This window comes from Phoenix dactylifera, chromosome 7, assembly GCF_009389715.1.
Source record: "Phoenix dactylifera cultivar Barhee BC4 chromosome 7, palm_55x_up_171113_PBpolish2nd_filt_p, whole genome shotgun sequence".
NCBI classification, from domain to species: domain Eukaryota; kingdom Viridiplantae; phylum Streptophyta; class Magnoliopsida; order Arecales; family Arecaceae; genus Phoenix; species Phoenix dactylifera.
Window position 1 is genome coordinate 5,491,011 of NC_052398.1, and position 14,945 is coordinate 5,505,955.

At 37.1% G+C, this 14,945-nt stretch overlaps 1 protein-coding gene across 2 annotated transcripts; it reads left to right on the forward strand.

The window, feature by feature from the left end:
• Positions 1–2,412: 2,412 nt before the first annotated feature.
• On the forward strand, positions 2,413–14,716 carry LOC103707066 (probable protein phosphatase 2C 59). Of its 2 annotated transcripts, none has more exons than XM_008791420.4 (9): positions 2,413–2,527; positions 2,628–2,947; positions 3,339–3,466; positions 3,737–3,835; positions 4,244–4,402; positions 13,580–13,666; positions 13,753–13,844; positions 14,067–14,141; positions 14,234–14,716. In XM_008791420.4, exons 2-9 carry the CDS (start codon positions 2,868–2,870, stop codon positions 14,390–14,392), a joined length of 879 nt encoding a protein of 292 aa, XP_008789642.1. In that variant the 5' UTR covers positions 2,413–2,527; positions 2,628–2,867; the 3' UTR covers positions 14,393–14,716. The 2 variants fall into 2 exon arrangements, with proteins under 2 accessions (XP_008789642.1, XP_008789643.1); XM_008791421.4 differs by having other exon boundaries at positions 2,466–2,627; positions 2,838–2,947.
• The last annotated feature ends 229 nt before the right edge of the window (positions 14,717–14,945 follow it).

The following is a 14,945-nucleotide window of genomic DNA, read 5'->3' on the forward strand; positions in this document are numbered from 1 at the left end:
ATTTCCTCAAGTAAAAAGGGAATGCGTCGGCATACTTGTAGAGATGTTGAGCAGGGAGGAGCTATATATCTTTGCTTGTTCTGCAGATGAATTATTAACTATCAGTGGATGATTTTGCATGAATGCAATCTACGCGTGTTTGTTGATTAATTGGATCAGTAGCTCGGACAGTATCATCACAAAGTTTGATGGTTTTTTTCCCAGTAATACATGGCTGCGCTCATCCTGCACTTGATTGGAAGTACTGCTTTCATCTTAAATCATTAATCAAGAAAGTGGTATTTTGGCAAGTGTGCGCTTACTAGAAAAATACTGCTTACTATGAACCTTAGATATTGATGTAGTTCGACTGCTAGTTGAGACACAAATCAAGACATCTAGTGGGTGCAAGACAGGAGCGGCCCAATACATTTGGGGGCCTAAAGCGAACTCATTAATAGGAGTCTTTTTTTCTTTGTATTTTGTTTTTGAGATTTTTCCTGCAGTGGGCCGGCCTAAGGTGAACTCACTAAAGATGGTCTTTTTTTCTTTTTATTTTGTTTTTGAGGTCTTTTCTGCGGTAGGCCTTCTTTGGGTCGGAGCCTTAGGTGATCGTCTCAGTTGCTTAAGGATTGGGCCAGCTCAGGGTGCAACTTGCTCGGCAAATAATGCTTTTATGGCTGGGTTTGGCCACGCATGAAGGGCACGAACAGCTTAAGAAAGAAGTTGGCGAGTGGAGTCTTCAGCAGTACCGCTCGTGGGCAAACGATCCAAGAAAGGTTGGCTCAACTGCTGAATGGCAGCGTGTCAGCATTCCAATATCCTGCAACCTCTTGAACACTTCTGCTGGGGGCCACCACTTGTTGAGGCCCATGCAGTCTGGTACTCTGGTGCATGCACGTAACTGCGGAGGCATGGAACTCTGTACCAATTTGCAGCCTGAAAGCTGGTCGACCATTACATAGAAGAGTCGATAAATCTCAAGCCAGGCATGGTAAAATCTGGGTTCGATCGGCACTTTTGACTTGTTAGCTAATTGGGCTCATTTTCTGGATCTAACCATGCGAACTTGTTATATTTCAGATCCGGTTTGGGTCATTCCCCTTCATTGATAGCCCTACTTGCAAGGAAAGGACGTAGCTTGCTGTAGACATTCCTAACCCTCTGAATCCCGGCAAAGGTAGGTTTTGAACTCAAATCTCTTGAGCGCTGCATCTAGAAGTGGAATAAAATAAAAAAAAATCTAATCTAGCTATTCTACTCTTTTTCAGCCTAGTATTTGTTAAAGTGCTTAATCAAATTATATTTTTAGAAGGGCATGATGGATATTCTAAAAGGTAATATGCAACTTTTTACCTTCGAAATTTATTTACTTCGTCTAGTCCAGGAATAAATTACTCTATAATATATGGGGGAGTAATATATCCTAGTTAACTTCCTCCAAATGGAGTTTTGATGCAACTAATATGAAAAAAAATAATGCAAAATTTTAATTTTTTGAAAAAAAATAAAGTATTCTTGGATGCAAAGGAGAGTGTCATAATGGTTTGGAAAAGTTTTTGATGGGCTAGAAAACACTTTTTGACTCTCCAAAAATACTTTTGAATGGAATAAAGGTATTTGATAAAAAAATTTGGAAAGTTACAAAACTAAAACAACTTCTAAGGAGAAGCTCCAAAATAGAACATTTTCGAAAAAACACTTTTAGCATGCGCTGCAAAGTTGTTTTGATTTATATTTTTTTTCTTTTTAGACCAAAATACCTATGATAAAATATTATAATTACAGAAAATATTTCTTTATATTCTGCAGTAGTCCCAACAAAAAAAAACAAGGACCTAAAAATTAGTTCCTAAAAATATTATATTAATAAAATGTTAATATATAATGACAATAATTATAATATTTTATATTTTTACTATTGTATTATACTATAAATATAATATAATATAATATCATATCATAATATATTTATATGTTATATTATATAATATTAAATTATGTTATATTATTATGTCATAGAATACAATATTATATTACTATAATATTATACTATAATATATATTTATGTATTAATACATATTATATTTTATTGTATAATATTATGCAATATTTTTTATAGTCATTTTGTTATACCAAAAGCACTATATCATCTTTTTTATCAAATACATATATTAAAGTTTCATAGCACTTTAGGAATGTAATTACCAAACAACAAATATTTTTTATAAAAAATTTATTTCAAAAAATTTTATTTCTGAAAGTTCTGCTACCAACCGCAGCTTTTTTTTTTTTAAGTAAAATAGTTTTTATTTGCAAATATATGGTAGGTGCATGATGAGCCAAATTCACAAAATAACTACAGCTACCCCACCCCCACAAATAAAAAATATATATATAAAAATAAAAATTTCTTTTTGCAAAAATTGCCTTAAAATATCCTAATCATTATTTTGTTTCAAGAAGCAAGGGCAGAAATAGTTAAACGTCGAGATCTCTTGCTTGCCCTCTCGTTTCGCAGCCACAAACCAAACCCTTGAAACCCGGTGTTCGTTTACCCTTTCTCGCCCCCCTCCTCTCTGCTCCTCCTACTTTTTTTCTCCCCTCCTTTTCTCCTAACTTCTTGTTGTTGCGGATTGCATTTTCAGGTTTTCTTGCTCTCAGAATAAAATTTGTAATTGTTGTTGACCGGGAATCAGTACCTGGGTCTTCTTCTTCGTCGTCGTCGTGGTCCTTGTCATGTGTCGTTGTTGGATTAGATGCAGAGATTACCAGAATTCTTAAGCTTTATTCATCGTTAATCTGTGAAGGGTTTCGGATCCCTCATTTACCCTAATTTTTTTCCCTATTTTAATAAGGATTCGAGAAAGTTCGGGCTCGCACAGAAAATGGGATACTTGAACTCTGTTCATCCGAGTACCAGCGGAGCTCAGGCCGGTGGCTCTCTTGTCAGCGGTGGAGGCATCAGGTTCTTCTTCTTTTTCCTTCTCTTCTTCTCCTTTTTTAGAAAAAGAGGAACGTCTGTAATCTTGCTTTTTATGTGATCAACTCGTTCTTATAAATTATCTTTTTCTCTTGTTTAGTTCTGAAATAAAAAATTCAGGATAACAATTTGTTATTTTTTTTAATTTCCACGTATCCTTGAAATTATGTATATATTTTTGTACTAGTATTCCATTCTTTTTCAGATTTTTTTTTGGGGGGAGAATATTTAAAGGAAAAATCAAATATTCCTCCGCCCATGCGATTTGCTGGATGGTTTGAAGTTGAGTCAGATTGACGTTGAGATGCATCTTTATCAAATTCTCATACTCATTTAGGGCTCTCTTACTTGACGTTTACTGTGTTATTAATTGCAGCCAGAATGGGCAGTTCAGCTATGGATATGCAAGCTCTCCAGGGAAAAGATCATCAATGGAGGATTTCTACGAAACCAGAATTGATGGTGTCGATGGAGAGACTGTTGGTTTATTCGGAGTTTTTGATGGTACGAAGTTGTTTTGCCTAATTAACAGGACGCTCTGTGCTCCAATTTGGTCACTTTGTTTTTAAACCCCGTGAACTTTGGCCAAATTTTTCCATTGATTGACATGATATGCACTGCTTTCCCCTGTTCTTTAACAAATAAATTTCCATGCAATAAAGTTTGTAATTTTTCTGTTGCTTGTTTAACTATACCTTCTCTTGAATGTTGTGAACATATTTTTGTTGTGCTTATCCTTTTCATAGCCTCACATGTTTGTGATTGTAATTTTAGGTCATGGTGGGGCTCGAGCAGCTGAGTATGTTAAACAGCACCTCTTCAGCAATTTGATCAATCACCCCAAGTTCATAAGCGATACAAAGTCAGCAATAGGTGCTCATCTTTTCCACATTTTTTTCAAAATAAATAAATAAATAAATAGGGCAGTTCTCTATAAATATTTCAACACCATTTATTGCAAGGTTGGAATTTTGGTTCGGACCATGCTTAGGTTGAAGTATTTCAATATTTTATTTCTAACATTTACAATCAAAATATACCAAAATTGAATTCTAAAATTGCTCGTGTAAAAACAGTAAGAATGTATACTGTAATCAATATTGCTGGTAAACTCATCATTGTAATTATCCATACTTGGAGTCTGTCTTTGTATGTTTGGGACAATATGTGAGCAGTTTCTTTAGAGTCTACACCTTTTATAAGCTAAAACTATTTGTATGAAGCATTATTCTTTTTTATTTTTCCTCTGACAAAGTTACTGATACCTTTCTATTTTTGCAGCTGATGCATACAACCATACAGACTCAGAGTTGTTGAAATCTGAGAAAAATGAGAATCGTGATGCTGGGTCAACTGCTTCAACTGCTATTCTTGTTGGTGATCGTTTGCTAGTTGCCAATGTTGGCGACTCTAGGGCTGTTATTTGTCGGGGCGGAAATGGTGAGTACTGATTACACTCCAATTTCAACCATTTGAGAGGATTCCGTAATTACTTTGCATGAAATAACTAATGAATGATTATAGTATGTTATGGAAAAACCCACATGCACAAAGTGGTTGTTCCAGAACTCGAACCTGCAAAAGTGTGCTTGTCAGCCTTACACAATGCTACCAATGTTCAAAAATTGCTTCAATCTTTTGACAATGTGCTTTCTGAATTATATATCTGCATCTGCAAGCGGGTGCCCGTGTGCGTGCGTTTCTGCATGGATGTCTCTGTGCATGTGCATGGGTGTGCACACGTATGCATATGCCGGGGTGCATATTGTTAGCAATATATCTCCTAACTAAATAAATAAATCTATAAATTCAATTAAAAAAAAATCTTAAAGAAAATAATATACATGCATATCATTCGGCATTCAAATAATTCTATTTTAATACAAAATAAATCTATTCTAGCACAAAGTAAATCTATGCATTTAATAAGTTTATATCATAGAATTTCAAATCCTACCAATCTACTAATATTAAATTAAAAATAAAGGTAGAAGAAAGTAGCCTGATTGAAAGCAGGTCGAAGCGCGTAGACGCTGTCCCAAAGAAGTATTTGCCCCCACGTACGGGTCACCCGGCAATCCTTCTCGGAGATACGACGACCCTACAACCTCTTCTTCTGCACGTCTCGGAAGAAGTCAAAGCGAACCCGATCGGACTTGCAGATCCAGCAAAGAACGGAATGAAAAGAACTAAATAAACTGAATAAAAAATGTAAAATAAAATTTGGAAGTGGCTAAGAGGGAGAAGAATTTTTCCAGAATTTTTCCACTATTTTTCTGAAATTTTTCGTGTATCAAAAGAGATGAAATAGGGGGTATATATAGGGGTTTTACGCAGGGGCAAAATGGTCTTTTTGGCGGACGCGTCTGCGCTCTTCACGCGAACGTGGGCAACGTGCGCCTGTCCGCTGGCATGTTCCCATTTAAACCAAAAACGCCCGTTGGGCGTTTCCAATTCAAACGGGCATGCCCGTTTTATTTCTCAAACGCGCACGCGGCCCGACACCGGCCACGTGCGCATTTAATTCCTTCTTTGAAAATCCCCGGTTGTTTTCGAAACCAAACGCGTAACGCCCGCTGGGCGTTACCTTTTTGTTTTCCCTCTTAAACGCGCACGCGGCCAAATTTCGGGCCGCGTGCGCATTTAAATTTTTCCTAACAATCCCCCACAAAAATTTTAAATAATTTTAAAATCAAAATAAATTGCTGGATATCTTATATTATGTAATAGGTGTAGATACCTTTTGGTTTGAACCTTCACTTAGTGACAATTGATTACATCTGTGGAGCCAAGGTGGTCTTAACCTTGAACCTCGGTCCATGGCTCAGATTAAATCAACAGCACACATAATATAGCCCGATCTGGGTTCTAAGCGGGTTGCGCTATTATGGCCATGCGCAGGTATCTATCATGTGCTTTTTAGGGAATCGCCCATTTTCCATAATCGCGGCCTCACGATTGCACATATAGGTGAGTCCTAATAAGGAAGCTAGCAAGGAAGCTCCTGCCTCTTGGGTCTCGGACTCATTAAGAGTTATACAAACGAACTCATCCTACCGCTTGCTTTTATGAGCACTAGCGCCATAGGGATGAGGAAAACATGAAATAGTGCTCCTCTTAGTCACACTCCGGTTTGTTTCTACCCATTGAACCTTTTAAGGTTGGGTTCCCACCGTGGTGATCTATCTTTATGGGCTAAGCCCCATCCCCCTCGACGACTCTAGAACCACTGTTCTAGATAAACCTTTTGTAAGCTGATCAGCCAAATTATTTTCTGATTTTACAAAATTCAAGGCAATAACATTATTTTTCAATTTATATCTCAATGATTTATGACGTACTTTTAAGTGCCTGTTCATTTTTACATTGGCATTTTCTTGGTTGCACTTATCTATTGCAGATTTACAGTCACAATGTAAGGAGACAGGTGGTAAAGGTGACTCATCTACAGGAAGGTCTATAAGTAGATCTCTGAGCCACTCAGCCTCAGTGCTAGTAGTGTCTAAAGCTATCAGTTCAGACTCCATGGTACTCCTAGATATTAAGGTTTGTTTGGTGGATTTCCAAGACACAGCAGCACCTCCTAGGAGAAAGACGTATCCTGTGGTGGATTTAACATCTAAGGTATCGCTGATCCAGTTGGCATCACTATAGCCTTCTAGAACAGCAGGAAACCCACTAAAGTGCAAACTATAGGACTTGGTACCCTTAAGATACCTAAGAATTCTCTCTAATGCTGTCCAATGATCTCTATTTGGATTAACAGTATATCTACTAAGTCTATTTACAGCATATGCTATGTCTGGCCTAGTGTAGTTTGTTAGGAATCCTAGTGAGCCTATGATTTGAGCATATAGGCTTTGAAGGACAGGAGTTCCTAAGTTCTTCTTAAGATGAGTAGAGGGATCAAATGGAGTAGAGACAGGCTGACAATCCGAATAATTAAATTTATTGAGTATCTTGTCAACATAATGACTTTGGGATAACTCAATTCTATTTGCACTTCTAATTATTTTGGTATTTAAAATTAAGTCAGCTTGTCCCAAGTCTTTCATATCAAACTTATGACTTAAAAATTGTTTTACTTCATCAATTATCTGAAGATCTGTCCCAAAGATCAGTATATCTACATAAAGGCACAAGATCACAAATTTGTGTCCAACTCTCTTATGATATACACATTCGTCTGTGCTATTGATTTCAAATCCAAATGTCATTATGGTTTCATCAAATTTCAAGTGCCATTGCTTGGGTGCTTGTTTAAGACCATAAAGAGATCTGACTAGTCTGCAAACTTTATTTTCTTGGCCTGGGGTTTTAAATTCCTCTGGTTGGTCCATATAAATTTCTTCATTTAAGTCTCCATTTAGAAAAGCTGTCTTAACATCCATCTGATGAATCACTAATCTATGAATGGAGGCTAATGCTATAAGGACCCTAATAGTAGTTATCCTAGCTACAGGTGCATAAACATCAAAGAAATCTACCCCAGGTCTCTGAGTAAAGCCCTTGGCAACTAATCTAGCCTTAAATTTATCTACAGAGCCATCAGGCCTAAGTTTCTTCTTAAAGATCCATTTGCATCCTATTGTTTTACAACCAGGAGGAAGATCAGTCAATTCCCAAGTATGGTTTTGGATAATTGATTGCATCTCATTGTCCACAGCTTCTCTCCAAAAAGGTGAATCCAAAGATTTCATTGCGTCCTCAAAGGTAGTTGGAGAGTCTTCTATTAGGAAGGTATAAAAATCATCTCCAAATGTTTTCTCTACCCTGGATCTTTTACTCCTCCTAGGTTCTGCTTCTACTTCTATTGTTCTTGTCCTTATTCTACTAGAGCTACTAGCTATACCGCTATCTACTCTAGTCTTAAGTGGAAAGGTGTCTTCAAAATATGTTGCATCTCTGGCTTCTATGATAGTGTTGTTACTAATATCATTTATTTCTGAACTTATTACCAGAAATCTATTGGCATTACTATTGGCTGCATAACCTATGAATATGGCATCCACTGTTTTAGGGCCTATTTTCTTTCTCTTAAAATCAGGTATTTTTACTTTTGCCAAACACCCCCACACTTTTAAATAGCTAAGATTAGGTTTTCTATGTTTCCAAACTTCATATGGGGTTAGATCATTATTTTTAGAGGGAATCCTATTAAGGATATAACAGGCTGAAACAAGAGCTTCCCCCCACAAATTTTCTGGCACTCCTGAGCTTATAAGCATGGAGTTCACCATATCCATTAAAGTCCTATTCTTCCTTTCTGCGACTCCATTTGATTGGGGAGAATAGGGTGCAGTCACTTCATGAATGATTCCATGATCTTCACAGAATTGAGTTATGTCATTTGATGTATATTCACCTCCCCGATCTGATCTAAGAATTTTAATTTTCTTTTCCTGTTGGTTCTCAGCTTCAATCTTAAAAATTTTAAATTTGCTGAGCACCTCATCCTTGGTTTTAATTAGGTAGATGTAACAGAACTTCGATAGATCATCTATAAATGTTACAAAGTATCTGTTACCTCCCCTAGAAGTTCTACCAGAGTCACAAACATCACTATGAATCAACTCTAATAGATCAGAATCCCTATTAACAGATTTAAAAGGCTTCCTAGGGAGTTTGGCTTCTACACAAGTTTGACATTTCTCATGGTTCTTGAGATCACTTTTTGGTATTAGATTTAGGTTCATAAGTTGCTTAATTGAATTATAATTTACATGACCTAATCTACCATGCCAAATAGAAGGAGGCTCTATATTCATAATCAAAGGATTTTCATTTATTGAAGGAGCTATTACATTCAATTTGAACAATCCTTCACTAAGGAATCCTTTTCCAATAAACATAACACCATGAGAAATTACAACCTTATTGGACTCAAAAACAAGACGAAAGCCTTGCTGGACAAGCAAAGAACCACTAATGAGGTTTCTCCTAACAACTGGAACATGTTGGACGCCGTGCAGTGACAGGACTTTTCCAGAGGTAAGCTTTAAGTCCACACGTCCTACTCCTAACACACGTGCCTCCGAGCTGTTTGCCATGATCACAGCTCCTCCACTTGAGATCTGGTAAGAAGAAAACCAGGAACGATCCGAACAAATATGAATACCAGCTCCGGTATCAATCCACCAATCTAGTGCTTGTAAAGTCATGTTAACTTCAGGAGTGAAGGAAACAGACCTGAAAGCTGTCTCAGAGGAGCCAGCGCCGGAAGTCACCATGTTGACTTGAGCACTGGATGTGTGTGGACCCTTCTTCTTAGATTGAAGAGGTACAGTCTTCTTATAGAAGCACTGTGGAGACAAATGGTTGGTCCGACCACACACATAACAGAAACGAGCACCACCTTCCTCTTTCTTCTTCTTCTGCTTCTGGGATTGAATAGGCTTCCCATTGTAGTGGTGGTTAGGGTTTCTAGGGTTGTAGGGTTTCTTCTTGAAATTCTTACGGAAGGGTCGGTTCTGATTTTTCTTAGGAGGAGCTTCTACATTATATGCATTATTTTTAGATCCAGTAGAGGTATTATTTCTGAGCCTATGCTGCTCTTCAATCCTAATGGAGTTTAAGACTTGGGTTAGGGTGAGAATTCCTTGGGTATGGCTCAGGGTCTTAGCAAAATCAGACCAGGAAGTAGGTAGTTTATCTATCAAACAGGCTACCTGGAATGATTCATCCAAATTGGTTCCATTAGCCCTAAGCTGGTGGATCAGGGTTTCAAATTCATGAATTTGGTCATTCATAGGCTTTGAGTCCACCATCCTAAACTTATTGAAATCGGAGGCCTTGAACCTCTTTACCCCAGCATCATCAAGACCATATTTGCTATCTAGGGTGTCCCAGAGTTCTTTGGCACTCTTGGCTGTGTAATAGATATCATACAGCCTCTCAGAAAGAGCACCTAGAATTCTATGGATACAATGATAATCTATCTCATCAGGTGTCCTAGAGGGTGTGCTAGTGGAGGCAGAATGTTCAGTGTTGGAAGAGGTAGTTGGGTTGGACCCGTTATCAACTTCGATCGTACTTTCACCTATGGCTGAGATTAATCCTAATGTGGTGAGCCAGAACCGCATTTGGTTCTGCCACCTCCTAAAGTTATGGCCATCAAATTTTTCAGGTTTGGCACTAAGATGGTCACTAGTGTTTGAGGCCATAGGATCAGGGTTACAGAATAGTGACAGAAACCTGATTGAAATCAAAAAAATCTATGTCAAAAGATTGCAGTAATATTTATATTGAACTTTGGATGTCTAATTGATATATCCAAAAAACTAATAGCCAGATCAGTTCCAGATCGGTGGTGGAGCACTAGGCTCACTTAAGTACCAGCCTTTCTTAGGCACGTATGCCTTTTTGACAAGCTTTTCTTAGACACTATTAGTTAGTGGATATAATCACTAGAAATCACACAAATTCAATATTTAAAATAACCTAAATGCAAATTTAAATTAGATATTGTGGATTAACTAATTTCAAAATTTTTCGTTTGAATTTTCCGAATTAGCAATGATTGATTACTAATTTAGTAGTAGCAAATCAATTATTTTAATTGAGATCTAAAATATCAATTTAATGAATTATATGTTAGATTTGAATTATTGCCTTATTGAAATAATTGATTACTAATTTTATGGCAAATCAATTATTGTAATTAAGATCTAAAATGTCAATTCAGCGAATTAAAATATTTATTCCTTTATTAGAATAATTTATTGAGATCTAATAAGTCAATTCAATAGATTAACTATTATGTATCAACCAATTTCCGAATTTCCCGTTTGAATGGGATCTGGAAATTACTCCTTGAGAAGTCCAAATGGAGGTATAATAAACCTCTTGGAGGTTAACCAAATTATTAACTCTTTAGAATAATTTATTATTGATGATGTGCTAGCAAAAACAATTATTGCAATTAAAATCTAATATGCCACAATTGTAATAAAGAATTTAATTAATTATATATTACTAACAAAAATAAATACTTCTTTGGATTGTTAGCAATATATCTCCTAACTAAATAAATAAATCTATAAATTCAATTAAAAAAAAATCTTAAAGGAAATAATATACATGCATATCATTCGGCATTCAAATAATTCTATTTTAATACAAAATAAATCTATTCTAGCACAAAGTAAATCTATGCATTTAATAAGTTTATATCATAGAATTTCAAATCCTACCAATCTACTAATATTAAATTAAAAATAAAGGTAGAAGAAAGTAGCCTGATTGAAAGCAGGTCGAAGCGCGTAGACGCTGTCCCAAAGAAGTATTTGCCCCCACGTACGGGTCACCCGGCAATCCTTCTCGGAGATACGACGACCCTACAACCTCTTCTTCGGCACGTCTCGGAAGAAGTCAAAGCGAACCCGATCGGACTTGCAGATCCAGCAAAGAACGGAATGAAAAGAACTAAATAAACTGAATAAAAAATGTAAAATAAAATTTGGAAGTGGCTAAGAGGGAGAAGAATTTTTTCAGAATTTTTCCACTATTTTTCTGAAATTTTTCGTGTATCAAAAGAGATGAAATAGGGGGTATATATAGGGGTTTTACGCAGGGGCAAAATGGTCTTTTTGGCGGAAGGCGCGGACGCGTCCGCGCTCTTCACGCGAACGTGGGCAACGTGCGCCTGTCCGCTGGCATGTTCCCATTTAAACCAAAAACGCCCGTTGGGCGTTTCCAATTCAAACGGGCATGCCCGTTTTATTTCTCAAACGCGCACGCGGCCCGACACCGGCCGCGTGCGCATTTAATTCCTTCTTTGAAAATCCCCGGTTGTTTCCGAAACCAAACGCGTAACGCCCGCTGGGCGTTACCTTTTTGTTTTCCCTCTTAAACGCGCATGCGGCCAAATTTCGGGCCGCGTGCGCATTTAAATTTTTCCTAACACATATTTGTTCTTGCACATGTATCTATGTCTATTTATCTATGAAAGGGAGAGATTGTTCCTGATGCATGCCTTGGGGTTTGGGCCCATGATTTTGTTTTTGAAGAAGATATCTGCGATTTCGAAGTTGTGGATTCAAATCTGCAGATGTTCATGCCTATGTTTCCAAATAGAAAGTTTAGAAATTATGAAAATGAAAATTGTGATTAATGATACTACAGTATGTTTGTAGCATATGAGTAACTGACTGTTGTTTATAATCAAAGTCTCTGTTTCATGAATTATTAATTCTTAAATGCATACCAGTAGTTATTTAGAGACATCAAGGGCTGAAATCAGTGAGTATATAATCAATTACTGTTTATTCTTGTTCATCTCTTCTCTGTGACATACGTTGCTAGTTGGGAGAAGTAATATGACATGTCGCTGTTCTCAGATGTTGCTTATGGCCTAGCTTTGCTGTTGATGTTGACAGTAAAATATCTGGAAATGTTTTATATAGTTCTATTAATTATTACTTGGTGAATTATTTCTACCTTACCTCATCAGAATAAGTGAAATGAATATATTGCCTCAGGTAATCTTATATTTTGTTCTAGAATAGTTTAATGAGCATTAATGGCTAAAAGCTGAACATGGGCATTGAATGGAAAATCTGTTGTTTTATAACACTTATGAGAACAGTTCTTGCCTGCGACCCTTTTCACAGCTAGAGAATATTCTAAATATCTTGTTACACCAATTCCTCTAGAAAATGTGTTCATATTTTGTTTTATTGATGGTGAGTGAATATTCATTAAATTATGTAGCATATCATGTTATGATTTATGTACCCAAAGGCTGCAAATTACTCAATTGTGAATCCTCGAATTTTTCCTTGCCCTTGCTATCTTTCTGAATTGGACAAGGCCTGGGTCCACCTTGTGGAAATCTATATTGAGGGCCTGGGTCCGCGATGATTGATATTAATGAATGCAAGTAGCAGTACCATTTGGTGCCATGTCAGGAATATTGATACCTAACATTGTTCATGGGGCCTAATGTATGTTGCTAGGAAACTTATGTTTGTCCGTTTAAAGCTCAAAACTACTGAATTTACAATGCTGTACCAAGGCTGTCACATGATTAAATGTCAGCCATTGTAGAGCATGAGCTATTTGTGCTCATCTAGTTAGTATTTCAACTAGTATCCATGTCATGCGCATCTGAAGCTGTGAATATCATAAATGAATTACTGCTTGAAGCTGCTGATTGGCTTTAATGACATTGCTATTTGAATGCTTCTGTGCGAAGTGACCCTGGTGTTGGTTTCATGGGAAAGCAATACATAATAGAAAATGAATCACCACTTCAGGATTGCATTTGTGTCTATGGCAAGTAAGCTTCATCACTGCATTTGAGCTTGCTTTTTATTTACTAATGGAAGTAGCTGCTGCATTATATAATACACAGATTGTGTTGCTCAACCTTATGCTCAACTACTTCCATCTTGCTATAGAATGTAATTGTCTGTTGTATGATTACCATTTGTTCACATAGAAATGTCTTATCAACTTATTTGATTGGATAGATGGTTTATGAGATCCTCATAACATGTAGATAATTCTTGTTCACACAGATTATTTCATCATCGAAGTTTCTTAGCGGACTTATTAGAAGTTTGCACTTTTGTTGTCAGACCTTCCTTATTGTGATGACCTACTTGATATTTGCAGCCATAGCTGTTTCACGAGATCACAAGCCTGACCAGACGGATGAACGGCAACGAATTGAGGATGCTGGAGGATTCGTGATGTGGGCTGGTAATTTGCTGGCATCTTTAATGGGCACTTTTCCCCTGGATTGAGCTGTTTTATATGTGAGTTATTAACATGTTATTAATCTGCAGGAACATGGCGGGTTGGTGGTGTTCTCGCTGTTTCTCGTGCATTTGGTGATAGACTTTTAAAACAGTTTGTTGTCGCTGATCCAGAAATTCAGGTACCTTTTTGACACTGTAGTCGGTGAGAAGATCTTCTATTCCGGTTTCTCAAGAGCGAGACAGCTTACTCTTTTAAGAGCATTCTGCATGCATATTTTTCTCAAGATGATTTTTACTCTTTTAAGTGCATTGGTGGAGTTGATTTGTGTAGAGTTTTAAGAGCTATCTTAAATTTGGGAACTCTGATGTTGGCTGATAACCCAAGTACTGTGGAAATGCAGGAAGAGGTGGTTGATGGCTCTCTAGAATTCCTTATCCTTGCAAGTGATGGGCTGTGGGATGTCGTCTCAAACGAGGTATTCTGATATATTCTGATCTTGGTTGATGTTGCCCATGAACTTGTCGCTTTCTTAAGGCTTAATTGACCGTTGATGCATAATCATTTTAGGAGGCTGTCGAGATGATTAAACCCATTGAAGACCCAGAACAGGCAGCAAGGGGACTGATGCAGGAAGCTTATCGAAGAGGAAGTGCAGACAATATTACATGCGTTGTAGTACGTTTCCTAGCCAGCCAGAGCGGCAATACCCAGGAAGAAAAGCAATAGAAAGGTCACTTTTTGCTTTCTTCTGTAGAACCCTGCTGCCTGCAACTAATATGAGATTGAAGTGCAATTAAATCACTGCTCAAACAACCTGCAGAGAATCCAATTTGAAGACAGAAATCAGCTCGTTGGCAAATGTGTAGTATCGTTTTTTCAGAAGTTTGTATTTGTTTATTCTATTGCTTTATCATGTCTAGCCTACTCAGTTATGCGGAAAACATGATTCTGTTCCATGTATTTGTAAGAATAAGGTCAGTTATTTATCGAAGCTAAAAATTGATGTTTGGATACTCATTTGCAGTGAATCCATTGAGTCATTTTCAGAAAGGTTCCAGTCATGAGTTATGACCAGTAATAATTTCATGCCTTATTATCAATCCCTGTTGAAAATAATTGTCCTTGGTCCAGAAAGGGGAAAGAAAATAAAAACCGTCCGTAGGCTTGTCTGCCTAAACAATTTCTTCTGTCTTTCGTCAGGAAACTAGTAAGAAAATAAAGAAGTCTCGGACAGCCCTGAAAGAAAGCTCTAACTCCTGTTTACGGGCGAAGTTCCAGG